Consider the following 25,448-nt stretch of genomic DNA (forward strand, 5'->3'; position numbering starts at 1 on the left):
TCTCAGAATTCATGATGCAATCTTGGGACAAGATTAGCCTCAGACAGGATGAAAAGGCTGCTTCTCGTGGCCAAAAGGGTTGGAGGTCCCCAGCTTCACTGGAATCTGCCCCTATGATCCATCCCAACACTCAGAATCACATTCCCTCCCAACAGAAGAGTTCCCTGTGCAGCTGGGAATTCAGTTTGTGCTGTGATTCAGAATTTGACCTGTTGATTCACCAGGACTGACGAACTGCAGGGGCATAGCTCAGTGGTTAAGATGCTGCCTAGAAGGTCTGTTTTCCCTATTGGAGCGTCTGGGTTCTAGGTGTGGCTTTGATCCCAATCCCATAGTCTTACTAATGTGCAGCCCAGGAGATGGCAGGTGAAAGTCCAAGTACCTGAGTCCCTGTCACCCACATGGGAGGTCTGGACTGAGGTCCTTGCTTCCAGCTACAGCCCAAGGCAGTGTTCACTGTGACCATTTGGGGGGTGAACCAGTGAATAGGGGAGCTCTGCCCCTCATTTAAAATACATACATAAAGTCTTTCTTAATAAAAATTTCAAAGAAATATGGCATTGCTCTAGGTAAGGGTGGGTGTCTTGCAGAGTCATTAAGACACTGCTTGGAGTGCTAGCTTCCCATATCAGATTTGCTGGATTTAAATTCTACCTCTGCTTCCAATGCCAGCTTCCCGATGGTGCACACCCTGCGAGGCAGAAGGTGACTGGGTCTCTGCCACCTATGCGGGAAACCAGAGAGAGTTCTGGACTCCTGACATTGACCCAGTCCTCACTATTGTTGGATTTGGTGGGGAGGGAAGTGGTAGAATAAGTCCTTGGTCCAAACAACTATACTTCTGTGAGTTTATCATTAGGGAATAACAAAGGATATGCACACACATAATTATCAGGGCGAATCACAGAGCACTGTTTACAACTAGGATGAAGCAGAAATTACTTGTGGGAAACAACTGGGGCTACAGTAAATAAATAGTGTCACAACCATAACACAGAACGCTCAGCAATCACTCAACTGTCACAGAATGTTTATTGACATGAAAGGCGCTTGGGCATAGTGATGTGTGGACAAAGCAGATGGTACAATAACATGCAGGGTGTGACAGTTCGATTTTTGTAAAAAAAAAATGTATATATATATATATATATATATAGCAAAAAAAAAAAAAAATCTGCTATGGTTCCTGCAACATTGGTAATGGTGCCTGTCCCTGACAGGAGAACATGAGTGTTTATTTTGTTTACCTCAATTTCCCACTCTGTACAAATCATTCGTCATATGGAAAAGTTAATCTATTATAATACTTCATTCCGATGAAAACAAATCCATTTTGTAAGAACCCAGGTTTTCTTCAGAAGCAGGAATGATTTCCAAGTTGCCCTGGGGCAGCACTTTATCCTCTGCTGAGGCTGAGGCAGGGATGTCCCAAGCACAGCCTAACGTCAGACTCCAGGACCAAGGCTGCCTCCCACAGCTCCAGGGGCGTGAATTCAGCTCCTGCATTGAGGCCAAGCCAGCTCATCTCCCACTTTCAATCCTACTCCTGCTGAGTGACCAGCTTCATCATCTTCAGAGCCATGTCCCCTTGGTCAGAAGGGACCTAGAAATAAGCATATCTGTGTTAGTGCTCCTGTGCAGCCCTGGGACTGGAGTCAGGAGCAACATCCTGAAACCTTGTCCCCAGGGGGCTGGCACTGCGGTGTAGTGAGTTAAGGCAGCACTTGTGGTACTGCAACATCCCACTTCAGAGCAATGGTTCAGAGTCACAGCTAGTCTGCTTCCAGTCCAGCTTCCTGCTAGTGTACTTGGGAAAGCAGCAGATGATGGCCCCAGGGACATGGGCAGGAGCTCTCCCACACGAGTAGCAGGGACCCATGTCTTTGGGCCATGAGCTCCCAGGATGTGCCTTAGGCAGGAAGCTGGATTGGAAGCCTTGACTCAAACAGGCACTTCCATATAAGCTGTGGGTCTTAATCACTGCACCACATGCCTACCCCTAGGATAAATTCTTTGAAATCTCTATTCCCAACTATCATCAAAAGTGGTCTCAAATTCTTCGTGACAAAGAGGGAGGAGGGTAGATGGTGTCCCAGGTATGAATTCTCCCAGCTCCATGTTCTCCAAGACAGAGAACTCAGAGTTCCCAGAAGGCACAGGTGCAGCAGCAGGCCTCTCTAAAATGATTCAATTAGAGAGGAAGTGGTTAGAGGATGACTTCAGAACAAGGGCTATTTTAAGGTTGTCCCCAACTGATCTGTTCTGTAGATACCAAAACAAGAGGAAATAGACCTGAACTGCGGCACCGAAGTGAGCAAAGGAGTGTCAGGTTAGCTTGGTCTGTGCACTCCCCCACCTGCCCGCTGCTTGCCTCTTGGGATTTGTTTTATCCTGGAACAAAAGCTGACACTCTTTCTCACCATGTGGCCAGCTCGTAGAATCCAGTAGAAAGCCAGGTTCTTGTAGGACTTGACAAAAGCTGACGTCTCAGAGGACTTAGGGTCACTGTAGAGGGCCTTCCACCTCAGCTGGTTGAATTTAGGCAGTTCTGGCCACTTCAGCTTCCGCAGCCATGCCTCCTGACCTGATTGTTGGGAGACAAAGAGAAGGACCTGACATTAACGGCTAGTGGGTTTGTGGAGGAATGAAGGGAGCTAAAAATCTAGGCCCTGTAACTTGGTGTTGCCCAAATGATTATATGCAAAAATTTCACAGAAATCTTGTTAAAATGCAAATTCTGACTCAGTGGTTCGGGGGCGTAGACATGAGCGTCTGCATTTTTCACCAGGTACCCTTTGAGACTAAAGCTGGCATTTAGAAACCTAACAGCTGTGAAGCTATTTTTACCTGACCCTCCCACCACCATCTGCTCACGAGAAGGGGACCCAGGGACCTCTGGAGACAGGAGTGGCAGGAAGAACAAGAAATCTCAGGACTGAGTCAGGACATGAATGCCACTTGAGCAGGTGTGGGAGCCCTGCAGAAGCTTTCAGCCATCCTTAGCACCTTGGTGTACAGGTACAAGTCACAGCCTCAAGACCAACACGTTGGAGGCCTTGCAGCTCGTCCCACGGAATCGCCTGCACATGTGCCACCGAGTCAACTCCTACCCATGGTGTCCACGATGAGGTCGAGCTGGCCGTTATACACAGTCACATTGACCCCGGCTTCCAGCAACTCATCCACAATGCTAATGACCGGCTTCATGAAGTCCCCCTCCATGTTCAGGAAGACATCAGAGGCTTGGGCTGCACAAGGGAAAGAAGGCTGAGGCCATTACTTAAAATATGTCAGAACATGAAGTTTCCCAGGCTCCATTACCCAACAGTAACCATGATGCAGTACCTAAGAAAGCCTCAATGTATGACAGCTCCCAAGTGTATCCATCCCTCGAAGCTCCTGATATCATATTACTTTTTATGCAATCTAATTAACTTTTCTTCATTTCTTAAAAAAAAAAAAATCAAGAGGTGAGGGGGGCCCGGCGGCATGGCCTAGCAGCTAAAGTCCTCGCCTTGAATGTACCGGGATCCCATATGGGCACTGGTTCTAATCCTGGCTGCTCCACTTCCCATCCAGCTCCCTGCTTGTGGCCTGGGAAAGCAGCTAAGGACAGCCCAAAGCTTTGGGACCCTGCACCCACGTGGGAGAGCTGGAAAAGGTTCCTGGTCCCTGGCTTCGGATCGGCACAGTACAGGCCATTGCGGTCACTTAGGGAATTAATCATCGGACGAAAGATCTTCCTCTCTGTCTCTCCTCTCTGTATATCTGACTTTGTAATAAAAATTAAAAAAAAAAAAGCGGTGAGGGGAAATGAGGAGACCAGATTAGCCCTCTGGTCCTAATAAGGCAGGACCAGAGTCAAGTCTTGCTGTGGGACCATCCAACGCCACAGCTTTGGGTTATCTTGGGCACAAATGAAGCAAAACCCTCCTCCTGGAATGTTTTCCCTCCAAAAGTCTATAATTTCTGCTTGCACGAGGTCTCTCTGTAGGACTAGGTAGGAACTTATCCAGCATTTCCACCTAGACTTGGCCTCGATTGACTCCGGCGGGTTCGATTGACTCCGGCGTTTCTCAGCACGGTCCTGAGAGAACAATGTGACAGATGCCCCACCACACCCAGCCTCGGGATGTCTGGGAGGCCAGCCAGAGAGAGTTACTAGAAACCTGTCCAAACACATAGGCGAGTCTGGTTCCTGCAAAGGAGCTTGGCTAGAAATCACACCTGCAGCCAGCCGTGGCCTTGGGCATAGTTTTCAGAACTTAACTTTCATCATGAAAAATGCCAAACTGATACAAAAGTAATGAGAAGAGTATTGGAAACCCCATGCACCAAAGCAGACTCCAACAATTATGGACTTGAAAGCAGTCACATGTCATTTCTTTCCCCATTCAGTGCCTCAGCAACTCGGTATTCTGACCCTGTTTGGGCCCGCTGTTATCTCAGTATCTGCTTTCTCATCCTTGCAGTGTGAATAAGGACACTGTTTTATCCGTAACAGTCTATCCCCACCAGGAAAACCCATCCTACACATTCAGACCTCTGTATCTGCACCTACCTCCCCAGGAGAACTCCTCGGGAATAATTTTGAGTTTCTTTTTGATAGGACCATTCATGAGGCGACTTAAGGCATCTCCATGCAGGTGTCTTACATGACGCTGACACAGACGATCTGAAAACAAAATAAACTGGATGTAGTGATTTACAGGACAACTTTTAAAAAAAACACATATTTACTCATTTATTTCAAAGGCAGATTAACAGAGGGAAAGGATGAAAATTTTTTCATTTGCTGGTTCAGTCCTCAAATGGCTACAATGACCAGGGCTAGGTCAGGCCAAAGCCAGGAGCCCAGAACGCCATCCTGCTCTCCCATGTGGGTGGCCTGGGCCCCAACTACTTGGGCCATCCTCTACTGCTTTTCCTGGAGCATCAGCAGGGACCAGCATCAGAAGCAGAACAGAGAGGACTCCGACCGGTGCTCAGATATGGGATGCTCGTGTCATAAGAAGTGGCTTAATTTGGGCCCAGCACTGTACCTTAGTGGCTAAAGTCCTCAACTTACATGCTCCAGGATCCCATATATGCACCAGTTCATATCCCAGCTGTTCCACTTCCCTTCCAGCTCCCTGCTTGTAGCCTGGGAAAAACAGCTGAGGATAGCCAAGGCCTTGGGACCTTGTACCCACGTGGAAGACCTAGAGGAAGTTCCTGGCTCCTGGCTTCAGATCGGATCGGTTCTAGCCCTGTGGCCACTTGGGGAGTGAACTAGCAGATGGAAGATCTTTCTATCCTTCTCTCTGCAAATCTGATTTTCCAATAAAATAAAATGAATCTTGAAAAAAAAAACCAGAAGTGACTTAATTTGCTGTGTTACAATACCAGCCTCAATGGGGCATCCCTTTCATGCAGCCAGGGACATGAGGCAGTCAGAAGGAGGGTTATAGTTGAAAGAATGGGGAGTGTCATTGTGACGCACCCAGATGGAAGAAGAAAAGACTGTTTTCAAAGTGGAAGGCTTGTTAGTGTAGACTGCTGCACTCTATGCTCCTGGGGACTGCTGAGGCAATCCAGAAGGTCCAAAGAAAATCAGCTACAGGATGGTCTTGGGGCACACTCCACACTGGAGTGCCTGGGTTTGAGTCCTGGCTCCACCCCAATCTAGGAAGCAGCTGATGATGTCATAAGTACACAGGTTCTTGCTACCCATGAGGGAGACCTGGATAGAGTTCCTCTAGGTTCTTGGCTCAGACCCAGCAAATATGGGCATTTGGGAAGTGAGCTAGTGGATGGAAGATCTCTTTCTGTCCTTCCTTTTTGATTAAATAAATAAACTTTAAAAAAAAACAATTAAGAAGCAGAAGGTAGGGCACCCTTAATATGCCTCTTATGGAAGAATGCCAGGCACTGCATCCCAAGTGAAGCTAGGTCAGCTACAATACAACTAAATGCAGCCTTGACAATGGACTTGGCTTCTAAATTTCAGAATCACCATACTGAAAGAAGCCAAGTACAGAAGACTACTGTTTAGTTTCATTTACAAAAAAAAAAAAAAAAAAAAAAAAAAAAAAAAAAAGTGCAGAAATGGCAAATCTAGGCAGAGAAAGCAATTCAGGACTGCCTTGGACTGGCTTGAGAGCTGACTGCAAACACCTGGGGCCTTTTGGGGGTAATGGAAATGTCGTAAAAGTGGATTGTGCCTACAATCACACAGCTCCATGAATACACACACACACACACAAAAAAACACTGAATCAATGCACTGAATATGGGTGAATTTTATAACATATTAGAGTCTAATGAAGCTTTAAACCACAGGTTACTTCTCACAGAGGCAAGAGTAGCATTTAAAGACATAAACATCCACTCACCCAAGTGGCTCTGGATAAAATCCAGACTGGATTCCATGGAAGACATGGGAGAATCTTTAGTTAAGATGTTGTAGAAGTTCACCCCATCCGTGTTCTGCAATGCAAGAGCGTAAATTTCTGTTGCTTTCTTTCTCTATTGCTCCATCATCAGCACTACAATACCCATGAGCACCTGGTTCTCTGTCTTATCCAAGGACAGCTTCCATTCTATAAATGTGCTTGGACCAGAAAAGATGCAGCTCTGAAGGCCTAGGAACCAGCTGCATCAGTCTGCTCTACTCCAAGTGTTGCATGCCCATTGGAGCAGAGCTCAGGAGCTGCAGGAGAGACCCACGTATCCAAGTTCATGGCCAGTATATCCCTCTCATCTGGATCACTGGAATCAGAAAGTTACTTGGAAAGGATCCAAAAAAGACATCTTGTCTCTAAACCACACACTCAGCTCTGCCAGATACAGCCTTTCTTATGGAATCCATTCACTGAGTCAAGGACAAGCTGGTCTTGAAGGCCTGGGCACCATTCTGACCTCGTCAGGGCCAATGCATCAATACTCAGACCCAGTAAAAGTATCTTGCAGGATGCAGTCATTAGTCCTTTCCATGAGAAGACTGAGGCTAGACCCCAATTCTGACAACAACAACCAAGGGTTCTGTACCCACAGAAAAGAGCGAAGCAGGGTGTGTCCCCTTTTACCTTCTCAATGACCATTTCTGCTTTCTGCCACAGCTGTGTGGCTTCCTTGTAATACCCCTTATTTATGGCATCCAGGACTTCCTCGGCAACACTAGACACCTCTGCCAGACCTTTGTCATCCAGAAGAGACTGGAACACAAAGCAAGAACAGAAGGGCCCACTTGACTTGGGAACATAAGGCCAGTAGAAGAGCAAGTAGATGGAGAAAGGGGAGCTCACCCAGGAAAGTGTACTGTTGGCGGCAGGGATTAGGCCTTGTGGTTAAGCCTGCCGTGTCTCATGTCCCACCTGGGTTCAGTATGTGGCTGGCTCCTGAACCCAGCTTTCTGCATGTAATACAGCCTTGGTAGGCAGCAAGGAAGGCTCAGGTGGCTGAGTCCCTACCACCCTTTTGGGAAACTGGAACTGCCTTCCTGGCTTTTATCCTGGCCCAGCCCCAGCTGTTACGGGTTTTGGGGGAGTAAACTCGTAAGTGAGAGTTTTCTGAGAATCCCTGTGCTTCTGACACCAAAAATGTATCATTACACGGCACATATGAGGGCACTCTGTAAAGTCTGTGGGGAGAAAAGGAGATGAAAAGATATTGCCTTTGCTGCAAAACTTTTTTGAAATCTATTCATGTTTGTTCCATGATGCACTTTAATGACCTTTTTGAAGTAATATCTTTATATTTACTGATGATAAAAATATACCAAAATGCTAAGTAGATCAAGATGGTGGGTGTGTGGGTGCTCATAGCAACCTTTTGTGCATATTTGAAAGTTTCATGAAAATGGGAAAATGTAAAATAGAGTATATGTATTGATTTGCTTAAAAATTTTTTCCCCAAAATCAGCTTTCTCAGGGACTCTGATGTGAAGTGGACTGAGTCTGAAGAGCAGAAACACCACATGTGCAAACTCACTAAACTTGTTCACTGCTGGGGACATAGCCAAAGGAGATTGGTTGGATCACTTACAATGGAGGGTACAGAGATGAGGACCCATCTACTTACCATGCTGTACAGGTAAGGTCCCCAGGACAGCACTGAATCTAAGAAAAACCACAGCAATACAGATTAGGTGTCATGGTTTTACTTTCCAAAGAAAAACCTAACTGGCTTCCCTCCAAAACAAAGGCACACAAAACTCCATGGCCTTGGGCATGAAGGTCATAACTCATTAAAGCCCAAGCATGAGACAGACTGGTGTCCTGGTGGCTTGAAGGTGAGATGAGGATGTAAAGCCACCAGCTTTGAGGGCTGATCAATCTGGCCTGATTCAGACCCAGCAAATGAGGCAATGACATCCCCTGGGCAGGGAGTCGGGTGTAGGAGGAGGTACTAAACCACAGACTTCTAGGCTTTCTGATAGCTTCAGATCTGTCTCCAGCCTTATGTTTCTGCTCTGCATCCTGTTTGTGTCTCCAACTTGAAGACTTAGCTTCTGCCAGAAGACTAATGAGTTTGTAAGTCAAGTGTCTGTGGTGATACAGCCAATTGATTCATTTTTATTCCACAAGCATTGAGAATTTACTAAGGGTTTAAAAAGGGGTAGGTGTTTGGCACAGCCAGTTAAGATGCCATTGGCATGCCTACATGCCATATGAGAGCGCCAAATTTAGGTGCTAATTCTGCTTCCAACTTCCTGCTAATACACACCTCAAGAGGCAGCAGATGGGGGCCAGTGCGTTGGCTTAACTGGCTAACCTTCCACCTCCAAGCGCTGGCATCCCACATGGGTGCCAGGTTTGTGCCCTAACTGCCCTGCTTCCCATCCAGGCAGCAGAGGATGGCCCAAAGCCTTGGGACCCTGTACCCACATGGGAGACCCAGAAGAAGCTCTGGGCTGCTGGTTTTGGATGGACTCAGCTCCAAAAAAAGAGGCAATAGATGATGGCTGGAATACTTAGATCTCTTCCACCCAATGGAAGACCAGGATAGTTCCAACTCCTGGTTTTGGTCTGTCCTGGATATTACAGATGTTTGGGAAGTGAATTAATGAAGACAAGATCTCTCTCTCTCTTTTTAAAACAAAATAATGCATGAAACATAAGCTTGAGAAGATACAAATCTGAGTAATATAATGCCTGCTGTCAATGAGTACAGTTGAGCTGGTTTGGCAAGTTCACAACTACTACATTACTAGGTAAGACAGGAACCAGAGACGTGCCAGCAAAAAGTCTCCAGGGCCTCATATCTTAGAGTACACAGGAGTATGGCATTCCTTTGCGCGTGTGTGTGTGTGTATTATGTCACTTATTTGGAAGGTTTCAGTTACTTTCCAAGTCCAAGTAGCTCAAAATAAGCTCCCAATAACCACAGTTCGGCAGCATTTTTATCTAGATTATCACACAAAAGAAATGTTTTCCTGAGAAAATACTTGTGGAGTTAATGCCAAATGTAACACATTTTTGATAATGATAGGACTTCTCAGAACCTTTATTGTGCCTTTCCAATTTAAGAACAAAAAAAGAGGCAGTAGACGATGACTTAAATACTTGGATCTCTTCCACCCATTGGAAGACCAGGATAGTTCCCAACTTCTGGCTTTGGCCTGTCCCAGCTCTGGATATTACATGGCAGAGGTGGGCCAGTGTTGAGCACTTCCAGAGCCTAGGAGGGCACAGAGCCTCTGCCCAGCACCTCACTGCAGTGGTATTCCTTAGGCACTGAGACAGGCAGTCACACTGGCCCCTAGGACCTACCTCTCGGTCACCTCTCCAACTTAACCTCATGCCTGTGCCTCAGTTTCTTCAACTACTGAATTGTTCATAAGTTTTCAGTACCTTCCATTCCCTGCTTGCTGTAGACCAAGCTTTGCAGGTCTGCCAATATCTTTTACAACTATTTGGCTCTTAGCTTGCCACCTCTAAACAGCCATAGATAATATATAAATGATGGGTATGGCTATATGCCAATAAAAATCTTAATTACCAAACCATGTGGCAGGACGAATTTCATTTGTGGATGATAATTTGCCAGCCGTTGAGGTAGACCGTCACTGTCCAACAGAACTTACTGGAACAATGGAAATGTTCCATGTAGGTATGGCCCAAAACAGTAGCCAGCAGCCACATGTCTTTACTGAGCCCTTAAAATATAGATGGCACCATTGAGACACTGAAATCCTATCTTTTTAAAATTTTAGTTAATTTAACTTCACATAGACACCTATGGCTCAGGGCTAACATACGGAAGTAGTCACATGTGGCTAGTGTCAGTGCAGGTCACGAATCTTTTGAAAACAGGAAGCATATCTGTGTACCCTGGCTTAAAATTTAGCACAGTGCTTTATCATTTAGCAAGCAGTGAACAACTGCTCATGGGAATCAATAGTTCTGCTTCCTCAAAGGGAACGCCTCTAGGATGGAGAAGTGAAACTTCTGCTAGATCTGGAAGGCTTGGGTTGAGATCTGGATAGATTCACAAATGGAAATGGGCCATGACAAGAAGACAAAGAGGTTCTGACGTAGCCAACAGCACTTTGCAAAGCCCCGAAGACACACTCACTGCTCTGGCAGAAGTGGTAGAGCACGATGGTTAAGTACATGGATTCCCAGCCCCTGCTACTTGAGACTGAATCCCAGCTCTGCAACTTCAGCTACGTGACTCTAGGATGGTTATTGAACGTCTCTTGAGTTTCATCAACTACAAAAGCAGAGTAACAACAGCATCCATCCCACAATTACATGCAATTAGCATGAGCAAAGTGCTTGCTGCTGTTGGGAAACAATGACGAGATCCTGAGAGCAACTGCAAGGGCTGGCGTCATGATTGTGGATCACAAACAGCTCTTACCTGTGCTCTAACAAGAATGCCCTGTTGTGAAAGTGCAAACTGCTGCATCACAAGACCTGCTGGTAACTTGGTTTTGGCATCCACATAGGTATCAAATCTGACAAGAAACTTACTGGATTCCCAGGTCCCTGGTCAAGGCTTCCTATAAAGTCCATCCAGGAAGGAGAAACATACGGCAGCTGCCCCGCCCCATGCTGGCTGGGTTTTATGCCATGTCAGTCCTACCCTGGGAATGCCATGTTTGAGGCAAGTAATCAACATTCCAAGCAGCAACCAAAAACGTTCACCTAGCGGTAAGCATTGTGCTACAGGAGGTTAGGCTGCCTCTTGGGACGTGCACGTACCATACAGGCTACTTGGTTCTAGTACTGGTCACTCTTCTGACCCAGTTTCCTGCTAACGTGCTAGGAGGCAGCAGATGATGGATCAAGTACGTGAGTCCCTGCCACCCATGAGGGAAACCTGGGTGGAGTTCCTGGCTCCTGGCTTTTGCCTGGCACATTCCCAATTCTTGTGGGCATTTGAGAAGTGAACCAGCAGACAGAAGTACATATGCTGGCTCTTGCTGTGTGTGTGTCTCTCTCTTTCAAATGCAGTTTTTTATCTTTAAAAAAAAAAAGACTATGATGATCCAGTAAGAAAAGGAAAATATTATATTGCCATTTAAAAAAAAATGATGCAGGACCAACACTGTGGCACAGCATCCCATATGGGCAGTGGTTCAAGTCCCGGCTGCTCCACTTTCCAATTCAGTTCCCTGTTAAAGTTCCTGGGAAAGCAGTAGAAGATAGCCCAAGTCCCTGTGTCCCTGCCATCCACATGAGAGACCCAGAAGAATCTCCTGGCTCCTGGCTCCTGGCTTTGGAGTAGCCCAGTTCCAACCATTACAGACATCTGGGGAATGAACCAATGGATGGAAGATATTTCTCTCTCTCTCCTCTCTGCATGTATGTGTGTCGTGTGTGTCCTTTAACTCGGCCTTTCAAATAAATAGATAAATCTGAATGGAGCTAGCTATTGGCAGCTCATGAGTAGGGGCCAGGAATGCCCCTGACAGACATGTGATAAGGCACAAAAAATTGTACAACCCACAATGTCAACAGTGCCAAAGTTGAGAAACCCTAAATTAGAGCTAGCCCCAAGATGATTTCAGATATGCAAAGCCACACCCTGGAAGCCTGCAACAAAGACAACTGCAGTCTTTGCTTCCAGCAAGGATTCTGAGATACGAAACTGCAAATTCAGTGAGCTGCAAGACCTGATGATAACCATGTCTCACCATCAAGATGCAACAGATTTCACCCCAATGCTCACACCAGGATCCAGAGCAGGCTGACAAGACCCCTGGCCCTTGTGCTGGGTCACACAGGCCAGAGTCTGATTCCTTCCTGGGCCACTCATTCTGAATGTCAAATGGTAAAAATGTCATCCTTTCTCTTCATTCTCTAGGATGTCCCCATCTCTAACATATGGTAAGAATCAAGTCAGAGGACTTGGCTCAGTCCTGAGTGGCACACAGCAGGTGTTCTGTGAATGAGTTCTCACTGCTTCTAGAGCCAACACATTCAGTGTTGATTTCTCTGAGGATCCAGAAATTTCTGCTGCTTGTGTGTTGATCTGGACAGTTCTTCCCAAAGTCCCAGGAAAGAATGAAGAGAGGAGGAATAAAGAAATACCTCCAGGGCCCGCCACGGAGGCCTAGTTGCTAAAGGCCTTGCCTCGCACACATGGGGATCCCACATGGGCATAGGTTCTAGTCCCAGCAGCTCCACTTCCCATCCAGCTCTCTGCTTGTGACTTGGGAAAGCAGTAGAGGATGACCCAAAGCCTTGAGACCCTGCACCCTGTGTGGGAGACATGGTAGAGACTCCTGGCTTCGGATTGGCTCAGCTCCGGCTGTTGGGGAGTGAATGATTGGATGAAGATCTTCCTCTCTGTATATCTGACTTTGCAATAAAAATTAAAATAAACCTTAAAAAAAAAAAAGAAATGCCTCCAAACTCTGTACTTACCAATGGGTGAGATCCAGGAGTCACCCAAGGCAACCCCAGAAAAATTGCACTTGATGGTCCCTTGCTGAACAGCCTAAAAAGAAACCAAAATAAATGTTTTCAGCAAGGAAACTCTGGGGTCTCCTTCCTTCCTTCACAGAGGGAGCAAGCCACACTAATATACTGGCTTTGCTAAGCACAGATGATGGCCGCCAGCCCCTTCCCAGATCTCTGGTATCACAGGACCACGGAGGGCAAAGCTGTCTCTTGCCGGTGCCATCTGCCAAGTAAGCAGAAGTGTCACAGTGTCTCTAACACAGGGTGCGGGGAGCATGTGCACAGGGCTGCTTGCAGCCCCCAGTCCTCTTCCAGAAGGCCCTCCTCTACGAAGTCCATGATTCCTCCCACAGTGTGCAGGGGGATCCTTGGGCCTAGCAGCCACTGCCAACTAACAGTCTCTGAAGGCCCAGGGCTTCCCCAGGGTGTCCTAGGGCGTGTGGTGCATACTTATGACTCTACTTGTTCCATTCATTTGAAAAGGAATTCATCTGCTCAGCAGGAAAAATTGCAAACAACCTAAGCATTTATTAGTAAAATGGGCTAATGAATTACGTTTGTTTTCTAGGTATCTGATGCAACTTTACGTATTATTATAGATTTAATCTTTGTTTGCATGTGCAAAACCTTATTCAAAGTATAGTCATTAGTGAGTATTTTAAAAACTGTTTTCTGTTCAAAATCACAACAGCCAAGTCATATTTTCTCTTACCTTATAAAGTTCTAGACCAATTCCAGCAGCCATTTTTCCTCCATAGGATTCGGAGAAAATGTAGAATGGAGTCGTCTAGCAAGAAAAGGAATTTACAAAGAATTAAACATCCTGAGTGATTGATCTCATGTTTCTATTTTAATGGCCAGACTGAACAAATTTGCTTTGTCTTTTGACTCCATTCCTTGGTATTATGTCTGACTAGAATACTAGTCATCAGTAGACCAGAATTATACTTTCCAGCCAAAAAATGTCTTTAGAAATGTCAGAAATGAGGGCCCGGCATGGTAGCTCAGTGGCTAGAGTCCTCGCCTTGCATGTGCCAAGATCCCATATGGGCACCGGTTCTAATCCTGGCAACCCCACTTCCCATCCAGTTCCCTGCTTGTAGCCTGGGAAAGCAGTCAAGGACAGCCCAAAGCTTTGGGACCATGTACCCGCGTGGGAGTCAGGGAAGAAGCTCTGGGCTCTTGACTTTGGATCGGCTCAGGTCCGGCTATTGTAGCTGCATGGAGAGTGAATCAACGGATGAAGATCTTCCTCTCTGTCTCTCCTCCTCCTCTCTGGATATCTGACTTTCCAATAAAAATTTAAAAATAAATCTTTAAAAAAAAAAGAAATGGCAGAAACAAAAAATCATAATGCAGTCTTGGAAATAGAACAATTTTCTTTAGAATCAGTCTGGACAGGGGCTGCTGTTATGACACTGTAGGTTAAATCGCTTCTTGGAACACCTACATCCCACATCAAAGTGTCAGTATGAATCCTGGCTCTTCCTTCCAATCCAGATTCCTTCTAATGTGCCAGAGAAGTGAGTGGAGGATGGCCAAGTATTTAGACCCCTATCTCCCACATGGGAAGCCTAGATGGAATCCTTGCTTCCTGGCTTCAGCCTCACCCAGCCTTAACTATTAAAGGCATTTGAGAAGTGAACCAGTGGATGGAAGCTCTCTGTCACTCTGCCTTTAAATTAAATAGATAAGCCTTTTTAAAATTATCATCTGGGCATGGAAGCCTTGGGAGAATTCATGGTTGCTCTGATAAATGCCATGCTACCACCACCTCTCTCCTTGTGTCGTTGCATACCTGAAATTCCTTGTGGCAATCGAAAAAGGTTTTCAACAGGACCATCATGTCCGAAGCCACCATTGCAAGGTCTTTGGCATAGGCAGTGCTCTTGTTCACGTAACTGAATCCCGTGCCCACAGGATTATCCACAAAGAGGAGACTGGCAGCCTGGAGCTGTGTGCCAGAGGAAAAGCAAATGCTGCAGTCAGTCGGCTGACAGCTTCGCCAAGTACAGCAAAGCCCTCATGGTGCACAGAGGCCACCCTGCTGCTTGAGGGAATTCTGAAAAGACACAGGATGGGAATAGAGATTGCAGCGAGAGAAGGAGAGACAAGAGGAAAAGATGAACACACAGGCAATCACAGTCTCCAAACTGGCTGTCCACATAACCCATGGGAGTGGGAAGAACCCCACAGTGTCAGTGAACAGTAACCTGGGCATGCGCGTGTGCTCCCAAGGTCTGACCATCAAGCACTGATTTTCTTCTGGATAAATCCGGCTGCCACACTGATCTGGCTTCCCTGTGCACGAAAGATGACTTTATTCTACTATTTCCATACTGAAATGTAGACAATCTCACATCTAGAAGGAGCCTCTTTGATAACTGAATTTAGTCATATCCTCTACTGGTCAAGAAATGCAACCCCAGTAAGGGCCGCCCACATATGTGAAAGGTAACACTGGGAAGGAAATGATAGCACCAGGACCAGAATCCAGGGCTCTCCACTGGGGCTCTTTGCCCCAGCCTTACTGCCTTCATAGCCCAGAGAAGCCTGTAGACAAGCCAGCAGGGTGCTGTGCTCTGCTACTGGAAGTAGCAAGTACATGAATGTTCCAGGCCAGTAGAACACTAACATGTACGTAGGCAAGACCAGATGGGTTGGCTCCTGATGACGGAGTAAGGCTACAGCAGGAACCCCAAGGACAGCAAAGAGCACCAGCAGCAACAGGTGCAGCTAAGGGAGGAGCAGAACAGCACAGGGCAAAGGAGGGCCATGGCATGGGGGGAAGCCCACAGTTGGTAAAGCCCCAGGCTACTGACTGTGGTTATGCCTCTGCTGTCTGACAGCCTGGGAATAGGGGCTGAGCCAGTTGATAATGGTGGGACTGACCCAAGGGTGGGGTTATAAGGGAGTGTAAAGAGAGAGGATAGGGGCCAGTGCTGTGGCTCAACAGGTTAATCCTTCATATTCAAGCACCAGCATCTCTTAGGGGTGGTGGTTCAGGTTCCAGCTGCTTCACTCCCCATCTAGCTCCTGCTTATGGCCTAGGAAGGCAGCAGAAGGAGGATGGCCCAAAACCTTGGGACTCTGAACCTACATGGGAGATCCAGACAAGGCTCCTGACTTCAGATCAATTCAGCTCCAGCTGTTGTGGGTGGGCACTTGGGGAGTGAACCAGATGGGAGATGGGAGATCTTTCTCTCTGTCTCTCCTTCTCTCTGTAAATCTGCCTTTCCAATAAAAATAAATAAATCTTAAAAGAGAGAAGGGGGGATAGGAAAGGAGATCAGGCAGAGCATCTGGCCAGAGGGAAGATGAGGGGGAAGTGATGCTAAGAATGAGGGGAAAGGATAGAGGCAGAGAACCCAGGAGACATCAGGAAGGAGACAAGGGCCATGAAGTCAGGATGCAAGGTGGGAGGCAAGAGGGATGGGAAAGAATTGGAAGTTGTGAACATGGGTGAGACTCTGGGTTTGCTCTACAGAGAGGACCAATATGAGGGCAGTTGGAGGATAGTGCTAGGGCACAATTCTGAAGGCAGATGGAGAGAAAGTGCTAGACAAAGGCAGGACAGACTGGGGTGGGCTAAGCTGTTCTGAGCATTGAGAGGAGCTGGGCTCCAGGCCTCAGGAAAGGTCAGCACGCAGAGCGGACCGCTGAATTTGTGGGTAGGCGGGGTGGGGCCCAGCTAGAGAATGGCCACCTGACAGTTCACTATACCCAGGTGGTTTTTCGTGGTTTGAGATCAGTGTCAAGAGGTCCAATTTCCTGGAAGTTTCCAAATCCAGTGCTGGAACCACCTGGACCACCCTGTGGAAAAAAACAAACACAAACCCAGAAGACCAAGTTAGCCAAATCTTAGTTATTACACTGGATGCCAGCATTCACTATATAGACAGCTTGTGATTTAATGAGAGCTGTATCAGCCTGCACAAAAAGTCATTTCTCAGCGAATCAGGGTCCTCAATACAGATCAGGTTCCATATCAGAGTGTCAGTCTGAATCCCAAGCACTCTACTTGTGATCCAGCTTCCTGCTAATCAGCCTGAGAAGGCAGCTGACGACTGTTCAAGGGCTTGGGCTCCTGCCACCCATGTTAGGGGCCTGGATGGAGCTCCAGGCTCCCTGCTTTGACCTGACCCAGCCTTGGCTGGTTCAGCTATTTGAGGAGTGAACCAACAGATGGAAGAGCTCAAGTTCCTTTGGTTTCTCTGGTGCTCTGCCTTTCAAATGCAGACAGGAAGTAAGGAAGAGGGCTGGGCTAAAGGTCTATCGCCTTCTGATTTAATGAGTGAGAGCCATGACCTGCTTGGGGGCTCCCCGACCTTTAGCACTGGAGGAGACCTTCATAAGCATCTCACCCTAACCCCCTCATTGCACAGATGTGAGGCCCTGGGCTACCAAGCAATTAGTGGCTCTCACAGGACTAGACCCTGGATCTCATGCCTCCCCATCTCCACACACTCCTCCAAGGGTAGGAGTCTCTCACCTCAGATTTCTAGAACGCCCAGACTCAGGGGAAGTTTTATCAAGCTGATAGTCTGGATATAATGTATCCCACAAAGGCATCCCATGGCAGGGAGCCCATCACCCTGTGCACATCCGGCGGCAGGGACAGACAGGACTCCGAACTAAAGGGGATCCCCACACTGAGAGATGCAGGAGTTCCCTGGCTCTGAAAGCTCTTCTGCTCCAGAGGATGAGCAGGAGGACAGAGAAGAGCAAAACAAGGCAGCCCAGGTGGACTCTCTGAGAGAGACGGGAGGGGGCTTCCCTGGAGAGGCGCAGGGGAAGGAGGCTGCTTTCCTGGACAGATCCAGGGAGCTGTGAGAACAGCACCACCAGCTGCAGTGAGGCGACAGGCCTGGTGTCCAGGACAAAAGGATGCAGCATCACTGTGCACAGCAGCTTGGAAAGGGAAAGGAGAAGAGGAGAGAAGTGAACCGCTCAGACAAAGCAGAAGCCGGGGCCAGAAGAAACAGACAGGGTAGAGTCAGGGATGAGGGGTAACGAGACAACTGCAAGGGGACCCAACACAGAGAACTGGCACCAACCACAGGTTAAAACTAGAAAGCCACAGATGCCTCTCTATGTCCACTTTTTAATCTCAGAATTTCCTATTAAGGAACTTAAAAGTGCACATTATAGATGGAGCTATGCATGGAAATTTATATTGACACCAGAAAAAAATATAGCTAGAAGGTCTCCAGCAGGTGAACAGTAAACCATTGTAACACTACCATAGAGTTACAGCCTCAAAACTGTTGTAGCACCCTTGAAAAATTCTCCTAATGCAATAAGCAACAGATTAAAACCAAGAACTTGAAGGTACCCTTGATTGGAAGCTGGGTCACTTATCCCCTAGTAGACTTAACTGGGCTTGAGACAGAAGCAAAGTGTAAGGGATGGGGGCAGCTGGGAGTTCTATGAGGAGAAAACCCATTTCCTGTTCTGTTTTCTGAGACCACAGTAATGGCAGATGACCACCTCCTGTCACTCCTCTCCCCTGGGATTCTCCCCACAACCACCAAAGCAAGGAGAAGCTGGCAAGAACATCCCATTATAAACTGCTTCCATATGGAACCCCAGAAGGGGGTGCTACCTAACCTGGGGCTATCCAGTGATTCTGACATATGGTAAATAAATCAGTGCTTCCCTGAAACACTTAAGTGCCTTGAAAATGTCCCTAAAATAGCCTGTTCTTCCACTCAGATGATGTGACCTACATTCTTAAAGACCTTCCACAGAGAAGTCAGTGTGTGGGTCCTCCCGAGGCTGCTAAGACAGACCTTTTCTTAATCTAAATTAATTGTCTATCTCAGTCATCAAGTTGTTCTTATTCCCCCACCCCCCTTTGGCTGGGGCTGGGGAGGGCGGGGATTGGAGGAGAGCAACTGTCTTCTGCTGATAACTTTCCAACAGCCTCTCAGCTCAGAAGGTGTCCTAAGGCCAGGTCACAAACTGCATGGTCCTGGGTGCTGAGCAGAGGATGCAGACACCAACCCGATGGGGTAGGGTTCACCCTCCTCCCACAACCCCCAGCATTTCCAGACCTTTCTGGGAAGCGGGCTGCCATTGACCAGATTTGGGAACAGTGAACTCATTCAAACCCAAGCTGAAAATGCTGGCAATCCCATTAAAACTACCCATTAATCCACTGGGTCAGTGTTCTGTCTCCGCCAGCAGCTCCAGTAGGGGGTGCACTCTGGAAGTCTATTTAAGTTTCCTTTTTATTTGAAAGGAAAGAGGAAGGGAGAGAGCTGCTGGTTCACTCCCCAAACGATCACAATAACAGGCCATCCCTGTCTGCGGGGCCACTAGCAGCGAGCAGGGTTGGAACAGGAGCTGCTGCCGTCACAGCAGTGTTACCCCCACCTGCGTGGGGCCTAAACTGTGGTTCCCGGCTCTTCTGTGGTCTCAGTGGCACCCTCTGCCTTTGCTGCCAGCTGGTGCCCAGTGCCAGGCACACCCCCCACTTTGCTGCTGCTCCCCTGCAGTCTGTGACCTGCACTGACCAATGGTACATGATGGGATGCTGGGGTATTACATGTAAGGCATCTGCCTTGGTGCCACCATCCCATATGGTACCAGTTCTAGTCCCGGCAGCTCTGCTTCCCCTCCGGCTCCCTGCCTGTGGCCTGGGAAAGCAGCGCAGGATGGCCCACAGCCTTGGGACTCTGCATCCACCTGGGAGACCCAGACACGCTCCTTGCTTCAGCCTGGCCCAGCCCTGGCTGGTGAAGCCATTTAGCAAGAGAACCAACATATGGAAGATCATGTCACCCTCTGTTGTAATTCTGCCTCTCAAACACAAAGAAGTAAATCTTTTAAAAAATAAACAAAAATAATTTTTTTTAAAAAACTACCCATTAAAACTAATCCAATTAAAACTATTCCACCCCATCTCACGCTCCAAAATGCAGTGTTTTTCAAACTATTTCACAGAGAGCCCAGAAAGTATCCCCAGAGGGTAACCAGCAACAAATATGAACTTTAGTCTGAGTGTGAAAAAAAAAGTTGTGCCAATTAATAAATAACGAGGTTGGAAACCAAGATCCAGAGAAAGCCATGCTGTGGCCACCAGCAAGGTTCTGCCAGCACGCTGTACCTTGCCCTCCAGCTGCTTGCAGTGGACAGGTTGCCCTGAGCCCTCTTTTTATCTGCATTCCTGGGCTGAGCCTCACCTCCAGCCATGGGCACCTCTGATGACACTCTGAGAGAAAGGCCCTGCCCTGAGAACAGCTCATCCTCATTGCATCTTGCCAGGAAGCCTGGGCCCTGAGAGGCTGCCCATGAACACTGGTTTGTGGGCAGGAAGTCTCATTCCCATACCAGGTAGCTGCAGGCCAGGGTTGCCCTATTTACTGGTAAGTGACCTGGAACCTGGGCGGGGCCCAGGGCTGAAGCAAGACCCTGTTCCTCAACCCCTCCCTAGAGACAGGCCCTTCCGGTAGGTGTGGGCCACCTCTGGACACATACTTCAGCAATGCCAGGAAGGGTCCAGTGGCTCTCCCAATGGGCCCTTCAACCAGCACGCAGCCTGTAGTGCTGCACTCAGAGCTCTTTAAAGTGCAAGCACATGTAGGGGAAAGGGTGGAGCTCAGCATTCACACTAAGATACAAAGGCTGGTGACTAGCGGTCCCTTCACACAGTGAGCTTTTCTGGGGTGAAGAAGTGAGCTTCAGGGCAGTTATCGGGGTGCAGCACTATTTGGGATGCCCCATCCCATATCAGAGTACAGTGCAAGTCCTACTTGCTCTGTTTCCAATCAGGCTGATGTATCCTAGAAGGTAGATAATGGCTCAGGTACTTGGGTCCCTGCCATCCCCATGGGAGACCTGGACAGAACTCAAGTCTCCTGACTTCAACCTGGCCCAGCCCTGGCTATTGCAGTCATTTGGGAAGTTAAGCAGCTGATGGAAAATCTCCCTGTTCTTTCTGTCTAATCTGCCTTTCAAGTAAATGAAAAATAAGCCAGTTTTTTTTTTTTTTTTTTAAAGTAAGGGCCCAGCAAAGGACTATAATGAATGAAAGCAAAAGCAGCCTTGCTTTAAAACCTTTCAGAAGTCTTATGAGTAGGGATACACAGATGCAACACCGAGAGCCTCACCCTCCATGCAGGCTTCCTAGGCTAGCATTGCCCCAGGAGGATGCTGCCTACCACTCCCCACTCCGGCCTGGCTGCGGAGCCCTGAAGAATGAAGTGGGGAAGTCCTGGCCTCAAGCTAAGGGCATACAAGGAAACCACCTTACCTGCAGCCACATGACCAGGGGCAGTTCTGAGAAGTTCTTGCAGGGGTGGGTGGCATAATAGAGCCACCAAAACATGTGGGCATCCTGGCGGACGGTCACGTAGTCCCACACTTCCTTGCCCTCCTCTGTGGGACCATCAGTGACAGCTCCTGCAACATAAGCTCAGGTTCATTGTCCTGAAGAACGCTGCTGGCACAGGTCCCAGCCTAGTGGATATGGCCATGCTGGGTTGGACATGACTGGTTTTATGTTTCAGACCATTTACTCACCCAAATCTACAGAAAAAAAAAAAAAAGAAGAAGAAGAAAAAAGAAAAGAATTCTAAGCTATGAGAAAAGGAACCAGAGTAACACAGGAGGCAGTAGGTTTTTAACCTTTTTCTCTCCCATCTTTCTGTAACCGTTGAACACTTTTACAGCTTTGTAAAACTGAGGAGTTCAAGACTATTTGAGGGCAAAAAAAATTACTATCTCAAAATGTAACATACTACTTTTTAGTATCACATAGGATACCTGGTTAAGGACTCAACACGTATTAGTGGGACTAAACCTACTCAATATATGGTGCCATCACTACTGTTAACTTTTCTGGAAGAAAAAAGTCAAAATTTCAGTTCTGTGAACATTATAAGCTAAAATGAATTCTAAGTAGACTAAGTATTAAATTCAAATATTAGAAATAACTACAAAAATACATAATCAGCCCTCCAGATCCACACAGTTGACTAACCTCGGATCAAGAATATTTGAAGGGGCAGGCGTGGTCCAGTGAGTTAAGCTGCCGCTTAGGACTCCTACCTTCCACACTACAGTGCCAATTCAAATCCCAGCCATTCCACTTCCAACCCAGCTCCTGCAAATGCACCTGGGAACCAGCAGATGGCGGCTCAAGTCCTTGAGTTCCTGCCACCCCCACTGGAAACCTGGAGGGAGCTCCTGGTCCCTGGCTTCGGCCTGGTCCATCTCAAGCTGTGGTCAGAATTTGGAATGCTCTATGTATCTCACTGTGTTCATTCTACCTTTTAAAAAAATTTTGAAGCTAAAAATAAAAACAATGAAATAATACAAATATAGCACAGCAACCATTTACACTGCATTTACATTTTTAGAATTAAACTAAGCTAAAGAAAATTTAAAGTATACAGGAGGATGCATGCAGGTTATATACACATAGTACCCCATTTTATATGAGAGATATGAATAAATATCCATGGATTTTGACATCTGAGGAAGGAACAATTTCCCCTGAGAGGCATTGAGGAATGAACATGGACAAGGAATCCCAGAGATTGGAAAGAAAAACAGTAACAATTGAGGACAGAAACTAATCAAATCTCTCAATAACAGAATTCTTGAATATCAAACATAAAAGTGAGAATAGTAATGAAAGATGGGTGACAAATATAAAAAGGAGTAATTATCCTTACCCAATATGGAGCAACTTTTTAATGTGGAGATTTGTATGTGTGAATGTATGTAATATGCATATGTGTTTACCTACATGGACACACGTAAATGTGTAGATATCTATATACTTATAAAGATATACAAATATATACAGACACATATAAACTCCTTTAATTTTCCAGCTTCAGTTTTCCTTACTTAACTCTCCCAGCCTCTGCAAAACACGCCTTGCAAAACAGCAGGTTAAATCACATTCTATGTCACCTGTCAAGTAGCCACTTCCAAGTTACCGTATCTTTCCTTTTTCTCAAAAGTCACTCTGGGGTTAAAAATCAAAAGGCTACTCGTGTTCAAAGATGAAAAGGGAAGAGTTCTTGGGTAACTGCAGTTGTCTGCCTTCTATTTCCTCCTTAAATCACGAGCCTCTTTGGCAAGGGGATTAAAAAAAAAGTGACTCAAGAGAGAAGAGATCTAACTAGAGGAGACAATTTTGTGCTGAAAACAAGCATGAAGATGGAGAAAATCAAGACATCTGAGGTGTGGCAATAAGCAAGGTCCCTGAAACTGCTAGTCACCCTGGGAGCCTGGGAAGGCCCCCTGCCTGCCCCTTTGCACCCAAACCCTGGGTGTGGGCAGGGTGGCTGGTGGAATCTTGGCAGCTTTTCTGCGGAAGCACAGGGGAAGAACCTAACTTAAGGAAAATGTCCCGTTCCTAGCAGAACATTCCTGTCAGCACTTTTCCCTGACTCTGATGACTGCCAAAATACAAGACGCCGACTACTGCTACACACAAGCCTGACAGTCCCTATATGTTAAAATGGGAAAGATCACAGAGTTGGAATTCCCAGTCCTCGTTTCAGATCAGGAAACATTGGGTTGAATGAAGACTGGAAATCAATTTGCAAGTCATCCTATTACACAAACGTGGCTTGTTTTTTCTTTTTGTTTTTTTTGCCTACAAAGATCTTGGTGGAGCAGTCCTCAGGGAGCAGGACCCCAACGTTCCCTTCCTGGTAGGATTTTCAAGGGTCTATCCGAGTACCAGCCTCACAAGGCAACCAGCGGCCAATGCAGGCAGAAAAGGGACGTGGCGTTAGCACCGTGGAAATGTCACTGATCAGCGTTTTCCCAAACCATGTTATTTTCTCACAAGGGGAGAAGCAGGCATCAGAACACCCAGAACTAGAAAAGGAAAGAAAAGGCCCTTCAATTAAAAAATACAAACAAAAAATAGAGTAAGGTTCAAAAGCACTACAAAGACACGCAAGGTAGGAACCTTACGGTAACAAACTTTCAGCTCCAGAGAGAGGAGGCTGCCCGGGTCGCTGATCACCTTCAGCTAGAACCTACCTATGCTCAGGCCCAGCAGCAGCGGCGGCGGCAGCAGCAGCAGCAGCAGCGGCCACCGAGGGCCGGGACAGACCGGCGACAACAGCTCCATGACGAATACCGCGCGGCAGCATCAGCAACAGGCTGGACCCTGGGCCCCCATCACGTGACGGCCGCGGGCGGGACCGGGGCGGGCCTGGGGGCGGGACAGGCCGACTTGCACCCACGCAGGGCGGTTCCTGCCTTGTGTCGTTGACTGCCCTTGCTGGACCGGGGTGCTGGCAGGAGACGCCGAATTGGTTTATTTGACCAGGGTCGTGGGGCGGCAGAGAGACCAGAGAGGCCAGAGAGGAATACCGTGGCTCTTGCTGTCCTACCCATCTCCGCCTCGGCCGAGAAAAGGCTTGCTGCTCCATATTGCTCCAGTCACATGAAGCAGGAAGTAGCTGATGGTTGGAAACTGGAATTCCAGTTTTAGAATGTGTTTTCAAAGTTACTTATCTTTTAAAATTACGTGTATGATGACCACTTTTGGAAAGGAGAATTAGAAAGTTCATATATAACCGTTATTAACATTTGGAGATCTTGTCTTCATGGTTTTTACTTCATTCTTTGAAAATATATATATTTCTGTGTGAAAGGCAGATTTACAGAGAGGAGAGGCTGAGAGAGAGATCTCTTCCATCTTCTAATTCACTCCCCAAATGTCTACAATGGCTGAAACTAAGCTGATCCAAAGCCAGGAGCTTTTTCTGGGTCTCCCAAGTGGATGCAGGGACCCCAAGGACTTGCTCCACTGCTTTGCCAGGCCACAAGCAGGGGTCTGGATCGGAAGTGGAGCAGCTGGGACTAGAACTGGTGCCCACATGGGATGCTGGCACTGCAGGTGGAGGATTAGTCTGCCAAGCCACGACACCAGCCAACCTGTTCATGTATATGGTGATTTTCATACTTGGAGTGACTACTCTCCAATAGCGGAGGTGCTGTGGCATAAAAAGGCTTCACAGATGAATGGTGGACTCACTCCGCAATGGCGATGAAGGCACAAAAGGAGAAGCACTGCCTCATGAAACCAGGAGGCATCAGGATGGGCATCACCTGGGTGGGCACATGAGGTCGTTTCCTGCTGGTAATGGGAACGCAGTGGACATAACTTGTCTATCTCAAAAGGTGTCTGAGTTACACAGGCATATCCTTTTGTCTCTCTGCTAATACATAAGGAAAGCAGTGGAACATAGCCCAAGAACTTGGGTTCCTGCACCCATGTGGGTTACCCAGATGGAATTAATGGCTTCATGTGCCCAGGCCTGGCCATTATGGCTGTTTCAGGAATAAACCAGTAGGTGGAATATCTTTCTTTCTATCTGGTTTTCAAATGTGTGTGTGTGTTGAAGATTTATTTATTTTTCTTGGAAAGGCAGATTTTTACAAAGAGAAGGAGAGACACAGAAAGATCTTCCATCTGCTGGTTCATTCCCCAAATGGCTACAGTGGCCAGAGCTGAGCTGAGCCAATCTGAAACCAGGAAGCAGGAGTGTCTTACAAGTCTCCTACATGGGTGCA

At 47.2% G+C, this 25,448-nt stretch overlaps 1 protein-coding gene across 1 annotated transcript; it reads right to left on the reverse strand.

Moving 5' to 3' along the window:
• Positions 1–1,018: 1,018 nt before the first annotated feature.
• SCPEP1 (serine carboxypeptidase 1) lies at positions 1,019–24,025 on the reverse strand. The gene is made up of 13 exons (XM_041000522.1): positions 23,907–24,025; positions 21,151–21,299; positions 16,617–16,706; positions 14,692–14,847; positions 13,606–13,680; positions 12,858–12,930; positions 8,062–8,099; positions 7,068–7,196; positions 6,375–6,468; positions 4,562–4,675; positions 3,111–3,248; positions 2,421–2,584; positions 1,019–1,603 (listed from the first exon to the last, which is right to left on the reverse strand). The coding sequence occupies exons 1-13, from the start codon at positions 23,995–23,997 to the stop codon at positions 1,541–1,543; spliced, it is 1,374 nt and encodes a 457-aa protein (XP_040856456.1). The 5' UTR covers positions 23,998–24,025; the 3' UTR covers positions 1,019–1,540.
• Between the last annotated feature and the right edge of the window lie 1,423 nt (positions 24,026–25,448).

This window comes from Ochotona curzoniae, unplaced genomic scaffold (assembly GCF_017591425.1).
Source record: "Ochotona curzoniae isolate NIBS_2020 unplaced genomic scaffold, NIBS_Ocur_1.0 scaffold_2453, whole genome shotgun sequence".
NCBI lineage: Eukaryota > Metazoa > Chordata > Mammalia > Lagomorpha > Ochotonidae > Ochotona > Ochotona curzoniae.